The following is a 7,174-nucleotide window of genomic DNA, read 5'->3' as shown; positions in this document are numbered from 1 at the left end:
AGGAAATAATTAACACAAATATGAAAACAAATAACAAATCCAAAATATCTAGAAAAAATAACAAAATTAACAAGAAATAGCAACATCTAGTCTTAAACATCTCCATTAAAGTCATTATCATGATTTGGCATAACCAAAGTCTTTCTTTGAACCTAGACATGTTCCACTTATCCATTAAAGTATATTGCATAGGTTATCTACATAATGTATTTGGTAATAAATATTCAAGTAACTACCCAGAACTTCAAATATCTACACACCCGGTTACATTCAAAGTTTTTCATTTATTATTCCATGAAAAATACATTATTGGGAAACTTATCTCAACATATTTCTTTATAAACAGCTTTTAATTGCCTGCTAGCAATAAGATTTTGAATTTTGAAGCAAAAGGATGGGGCATGAATTACAGAATAAATATTCTAGCGAGGCTAATCTAAAGGTAAGTGCATAATATTGAGGTGATGAATCCAGGGTGCATGGCTCCCCCCAAAAAAAAAAACATATTGGGTCTCATTATGTCTAGCACTAACGAATAAACAAATAATTAGTAGATATATATGCCAAAACATGACCTTTCTCTTTTCTTGGTACGCCTAATCTGAAATGCTGTCCTATGTTAACAACCAAAAAACCTAGTTAATGAGCACATTGATGTTTTTTTGTTGAAGTCAAAAGAATCATAGATAAGATAAGAACACAAAGAAAATTAAGAAAAATGAGAGAATGGATTAGCATGAGAGGAGCACAAAAAAGAAGGGCCCACTTGCTCTCTTATATCAGAAGAGGGTGGCACAGGGCAAGCAAGCTATGGAGGAGGAGGAGGAGGGTTTTGAGGTGGGTCACCAACCCCTAAGATTCTTTCGTTTCTTCCCATATCTCTGGCTATGGCTTTTAATTTATTTAGTCCCTCGTTAAATTCTTTCTAGAAGCATGAACTTTATTCAGGGTTAGGAAGGTCTGTATACCCACCTAGCCCTAGCCCTAGCCCTAGCCCTAGCCCTAGACCCGTAAAATCAACATGGTCGGCTAAGTGACATGCTACCTGAAGAGTTTCTGGAAAAACAAAAATAAATAAAGAATGGTGTATATATTGCTAGGCAGGTTGGTTGGATTGTGAAAATGACGTTGATAGTGAAGTTTGATAAATAATTGCAACTACTCTCTCGTGTTTAGGTTACAAAAGAAAGACTCATGATCCAAAATCTATTGAAGGATGTGGGATATATATATATACACTACACTAGTTTAATTACATGTTCATAGGCAACTACCCCATGTTTCTCTTCATTAATAACAGCAACAAGTTTCCATGTCTTTAGAAATCAAAGTGGTAAAAAAAAAAACAGTTCCAAATTACTTTATTTATTTTCATCTTGGTTTAGTTAAGGTTTAATGAAATCATTGCTATATTAATTATATAGTATTTAATTATTGTTTTGAGATATAAAGGATGAAGATTGTAGAAATAGAGGATACATGTCTCTTTGCACTTCTTGTTTTAAAAATATAAAAATTCATTAAAAATTATCTTTAGTGAAAAAAATTATTTAGTATCTTTATTTTTATTTTTTCTATCAAACAAGTTTATTATCTCATGTATATCCTTTTTTTTTTTTAATTCTGAGATATTGACCAAACATAACCTAAGAGATATTTACTTGTAATTAAAAAATATATTTAATTTCCAACCTTGTTTATTGAAATAAATTACTTTATTTTATTTTTGTTTTTGGTTTAGTGGGAAAGTTTAAAAAAATTGCTGTTATAAATAAGGAAATGTTTGATTACCTCAAAGATATGTCTTCCTGCTGTTCTTGTTTTCAAAGTATTGAAACTTATTGTGAAATTATTTTTAAAAGATAGATTTACATGTTTTCGTATATTTTTTATTTTAAAAGTATAAAAAATTCACTGTAAAATTATTTTAGAAATAAATTTATTTATATTTATATTTTTATTATTTTAAACCAAACATGATTCCGGGTTTTTTTTATACATATATATTTTGTCACCTAAGAAATATATACATCCCCATTACTTTAAAAAAATTAAACTTTTTTTTTTTTTTTACTGCTGCTGATTTCAGAACATAAATAGTTGATTGGGAACAACTGTGGTAGTAGTTGGTGGAGCTAGGTGGACTTGCGGTTGACAAGAACAAATAAATTACTACATCTTCTAGAACATCTTGTGCACCGTAAATCATCTCAATCGTGGAGGTAGGGAAGTTATTACCTGTTGTATCTTCTGGGTCCCGAAAATTGACCAGAGTCAGTGGAGCAAGTTTAAGTCTCTCGTCTCGTGCTCTTTCTTCTAGAACCCTTTTGCATAAAATAATAAAACAAAATTATTAATAAAAGGAAAGAGGATGAACCATTTTATAGAAAAGTTAAAAAAGGAAGAGAATCAGAGGATAAGATTGATAGTGAGTTGAAAGTGTAAAGCAAAATCATTATTCTTTGAAGATACTGTTTCATTGTAATTTTTGAGATAAAAGAGATAAAGATAATATAAATCAAAAATTTATTAAGTTAAAAAGATAAAAATAAATTTGTTTATGGAACATTGGATTTTTATATTTTTAAAATATAAAATATATATTTTTATTTTTTTATTTTTTTTTCTGTTTCAAAACAGTAACTCATGTTATTAAGCTGTATATTTTTAGTTTTAAAAATATTTTTTTAAAAAAATAAATATGTTTATTTGATTGAAGAAAGATATATATTTTTATATATGTTTTTTAGAACATTAGATTTTTGTACTTTTAGAACATGAAATACAAAGAAAATATAATTATATCTATCTTTATTTTTTATATCTTTTTATGTTTACTAAAAGTCTGTTTTGTTTTTATATTTTAAAAAATTTAATTTTTTTTTATTTTAAATTAATTTTATTTAGTGTTTTCATATTATTTTCAGTATTGATATTAAAAATAATTTTTAAACAAAAAAAATACTTTAAAAAACACACATTACAACAATACAAAGCATTCTTTAAATAGTTTTATTTTGCTATGGTAGGTACTGCACAACTTCTATATTTTGTTTTTTGTTTTTTTGTTTTTTTTTACCTTCTTCACCCCTAAAATTTGCAGCATTTCCTGATATGGCAATACCCCACCATCAAGGTCCATTTTCAATGTCATAGCAAAATTAAATAGGCAGATAAAAATGGATAAAAAACTGAAGTAAATGCTGGCAAGGGTTTGGTAAGGTTGGTATTGTGATTTTTTTTTTCTTGGTAGGAGGGAAAGGAGGGCTTAATGAGTCTTGAACTCTATACACTACATGAGATGGGTTCTTATCTTCTTTAAATTTCTCACAAGATGTGAGTGAATTTTTATTTTATTTTATGCTTTTTTTGGGGGTCTACCTAATTTCTCTTGTTGAAATCATTTTATTGAAAGAGAATTGTTCAAGCTCATTAGAAAAATGGATTTAAACAAAAATGATATACTCCCCTTAAAAAACAACAATGGATAAAAATAATAAATAATTATAATATTAACAAATAAACTATTCGTCATGCATTTATGCTTGAAGCTGGTCATGTAGGGCTACCTCATAACCACCATCCCCTCCTCTCTTGTTTAAAAAAGTTAGGTGAGTATGGATATTTTTAATTTGTTTGGTATTGTAATTTATGATATTTTTTAATTAAAAATATATTTAAATGATATATTTTTTTATTTCAACATCAACCCATTAAAATAAATAAAAAAATCCATTTTTTTTTTAACAAAATAGAGAAATGAAACTGAAAAAGGATATACAAATTGCAAGAGGTGAAAGACAATTGACTCCCAATAAATGGAAAGAAAGTAGAGCTACCTACCAAATCCAGCACTAACTTAATTGTAACCACTCATCTTTCTCACCAACTTAGTCAAATCCCGTGCCATTACTTGAAAACGAATATTAAATAATTGTATAGTGTCCCAAGTCAATTGCATTGCAGCCCTGCTCTCTCTCACCACCTCCCATTTACATATATATCTTCCCTTCTCTTGCATTCTTCTCCCAGCAGTTTCTTCGACTTTTCCCGCATTTCTAACACCAACACATCCTCTTGTTGCTCCCTCTCGTCACGTCTCTTCTCTCTTGATTTGGACACAAAGAAGAAAAGGAAGAAGATCATGGGCAGATCTCCTTGTTGTGAGAAAGAACACACCAACAAAGGTGCGTGGACTAAGGAAGAAGATGAACGCCTCGTTAATTATATCAAGTCTCATGGTGAAGGTTGTTGGAGGTCTCTCCCTAAGGCAGCTGGTAACTTTTTTTTTATTTCTTCTCTCTTTTCTCTCCGCTCTTTGTGCCATGAAGAAGAAGAAGAAGAAGAAGATCACCCTTCATATCTTTTATTGATTTTTGTTTTAGGTTTGCTTCGATGTGGCAAAAGTTGTAGACTGAGGTGGATAAACTACCTGAGGCCTGATCTCAAGAGAGGAAACTTCAGTGACGAGGAAGATGAACTCATCATCAACCTTCACAGCTTACTTGGAAACAAGTGAGTGCTTTGCTTTTGCTTAATTTCTTCCAATAAAAGCAAAAAGCTATCTTTGGAAAAAATGGCAGCAGTATTTGTTTCCAGTATTCAACTTTTGATGAACTTTTAGAGCTATATCTCTTTTCACAAGAACAAAATCTCAACTGGTTATGACGAGTTTTGGTTCTAATTTTTTGTTTTTTAATTTCTTGAAAATCCTCCAGGTGGTCTCTCATTGCTGCTAGGCTGCCAGGAAGAACTGACAATGAGATAAAGAATTATTGGAATACTCATATCAAGAGAAAGCTCTTTAGCCGTGGAATTGATCCTCAAACTCACCGTCCACTCAACTCCTCCACCACCTCCTCCACCACTTCCACCACCACAAACAGCACCAGCAATAAAAACAGCAACATGGGCACCAAAAGGATTACTAACTTTAAACTTGAAGAACAAAACTATTCATTTGTTCAAGCCCAGCCAGAGTTTATGATGAGCAACATAATCAAGAAGGCTAGCGATTCAAGTATTATCAAGGTAGGTGGTAGCAGTGACTCTGCTGAAGATTCCAACAGTAGCAGTGGCGTGACAGCAGAATTAGAAGTGTATCCAAATCATAAACTCAATCTTGAGCTCTCTATTGGCCTTCCATGTCAATCTCAACTTTCTTCTATCAATGATCTTAACGATTCAAAGCAAGCAAACCAACAGCATCAAGAACAAGTAGTCACATATCAATTGTTTGGGACCTCTGCTACTCCTACTTCCAGTGCCCCTGCTGTTGTTCATAGAACAGCATGTTTGTGTTCTTACAATCGAGGGTTCAAGAACAGTCAAGCATGTAGTTGTTGTAATGCCGTGGAAAAATTTGTAACAGCTGATAGTCTTTATAGATTTTACAGACCTTTGGATGCTTGATGACCATCAGGGATCAGTTTGATAAGGCTAGTTCACATGTATGTAAACCATGGAGGGTTTAAGAAAAATTAACCCCAACAGTTTAGAAAAATTGTTCCATGCTGAGTTTTGGCTTTAGTTTTTCGCTCTTATTAATTTCTTTCAAGTTTTAATAGAACTTAATTTCTCGGATAATTAATGAAAGTCTTATATTTATTTTATGGTAATTTACTTAGAGGTTTTACTTTGAATTTCATTTTTACTAAATTGATATTTTGGTCCTTGAAGTCTTATGTTTCATTGAATGAAAACACTGCTGTTATTGTCATTCTATTATATTTGACAAGATTACGAGCACATTACAATTACAATTAAAAAAAACAATTATGGGTTATTCACGATAGCAGTAGAGAGAAACATTGTGAATTGTATTAGTTTTCATAGTGTTTATAATTTTTTTTAATTATTTTTTCCTTCAGTTTTTTTTCATTTTGGTCCCTTAATTGATTTTTTTTAAATTTGTTTCTTTCACCTTATTTTAATTTGGAATTAGACTTGGTGGTTTGTTTCTAGGTCCCACAAAGTTGAGGAAAATTCCGTCGCTTGGTTTGTTGAGATAAAATAATATTTTATTAATTGAAGACGATTAAAGTTTGATAGGAGAGGCTAAAATTTGTTGAGATAAAATTCCATCGATTTTATTCTATATATATATATATAAAGGCAGGGCGGAGTTGATAGCATTTGATAGTAAAGGTTAAAATTAATATAACAAGGTATATTATTAAAAAAAATATTTATTTAAAATAAACATATCATACTATTTTATATTTAAATATTAAATAAAAAAATTAAAATGTTTTGCAAGGGCTCGTGCCTCTACTTGTCTATAGTGATGTCAAGAAAAAATTATGGCATGCAGTTAATATTGATCTAAAATATTAAGGTTTGAGTAATGAAATTTGAAACTAAAACAAGAGTAAAGATGAAATTGAAGGGGGCATGAGAAGAATAGCTAGCGCGTGCACTCACATGCCATCATGTGAGGAGTGTCGCCGCATGTGGAGGCGTGTATGGCTCCCTTTGACATCCAGAGGAGGTCTTCCATGGTCTTTCTTGAATCATCTTGGTGGATTCTTCCATTTGGGGCTGCATCTGTAGAGGTTGGGGTTGTGATATGGTTCCTACAACCTTTTTTCTCCTCCAATCTCTCTTTTCCTTATCATTAGCTTGATTTTTGTGCATTGCTTCGTAAATTTTCTCCTATAATTATTTTTGTTATTATTTTTTTGATAGTTATTTTTTTGTATTCTTTTTAAAACTTGATTAATTTTTTAATTTTATCTTTTATAATTGCTATTTTTTTCTATGGGATAATCCGGGATCAAGTTTAAAAAGTTGACCCTTGTTGACTTGGATCGTTTCTTTTTAGTGCACTTTTTAAAAATTATTATTTTTGATTATATTGTTCAATAATTAGTTAATTATTTGAGAATTGAGTTTTAAATTTTTTTTAATTTACTCTCAATATGGTTATCACAACCTCATAACCCAAGTCGCAGATTTTAAAAGTTAACATGGGTTGACTCGAGTAATTTTTATTTTTTATTTTTTTAAGTTGATTAGTTCATTCATCCATCAATATTAGATTAGTTGAGAATTGAGTTACATAATTTATTATTATTATTATTATTTACTTTCTATGTAAGGGAGTTTTATGAGTTTACCTAAGTTGACTTAAATCACTCTATTTTAATACTTTTTAAAAGTTGTTTTTTTGGAT

At 30.3% G+C, this 7,174-nt stretch overlaps 1 protein-coding gene across 1 annotated transcript; it reads left to right on the top strand.

Annotated features, from left to right (window-relative positions):
- Nucleotides 1-4,061: 4,061 nt before the first annotated feature.
- Nucleotides 4,062-5,610, top strand: LOC118032817 (uncharacterized). The gene is made up of 3 exons (XM_035037592.2): nt 4,062-4,277; nt 4,386-4,515; nt 4,719-5,610. The coding sequence occupies exons 1-3, from the start codon at nt 4,145-4,147 to the stop codon at nt 5,410-5,412; spliced, it is 957 nt and encodes a 318-aa protein (XP_034893483.1). The 5' UTR covers nt 4,062-4,144; the 3' UTR covers nt 5,413-5,610.
- The last annotated feature ends 1,564 nt before the right edge of the window (nt 5,611-7,174 follow it).

This window comes from Populus alba, chromosome 19, assembly GCF_005239225.2.
Source record: "Populus alba chromosome 19, ASM523922v2, whole genome shotgun sequence".
NCBI classification, from domain to species: Eukaryota; Viridiplantae; Streptophyta; class Magnoliopsida; order Malpighiales; family Salicaceae; genus Populus; species Populus alba.
This window is presented reverse-complemented; position numbering and strand designations above follow the sequence as displayed.

Excerpts from the sequence above, each read along its gene's own strand:
- LOC118032817 (XM_035037592.2), top strand. The coding sequence starts at position 4,145 with ATGGGCAGATCTCCTTGTTGTGAGAAAGAACACACCAACAAAGGTGCG. Across the intron at positions 4,278-4,385 it reads GTCTCTCCCTAAGGCAGCTG|GTTTGCTTCGATGTGGCAAA; the intron begins GTAACTTTTTTT and ends TTTTTGTTTTAG. Across the intron at positions 4,516-4,718 it reads CACAGCTTACTTGGAAACAA|GTGGTCTCTCATTGCTGCTA; the intron begins GTGAGTGCTTTG and ends AAAATCCTCCAG.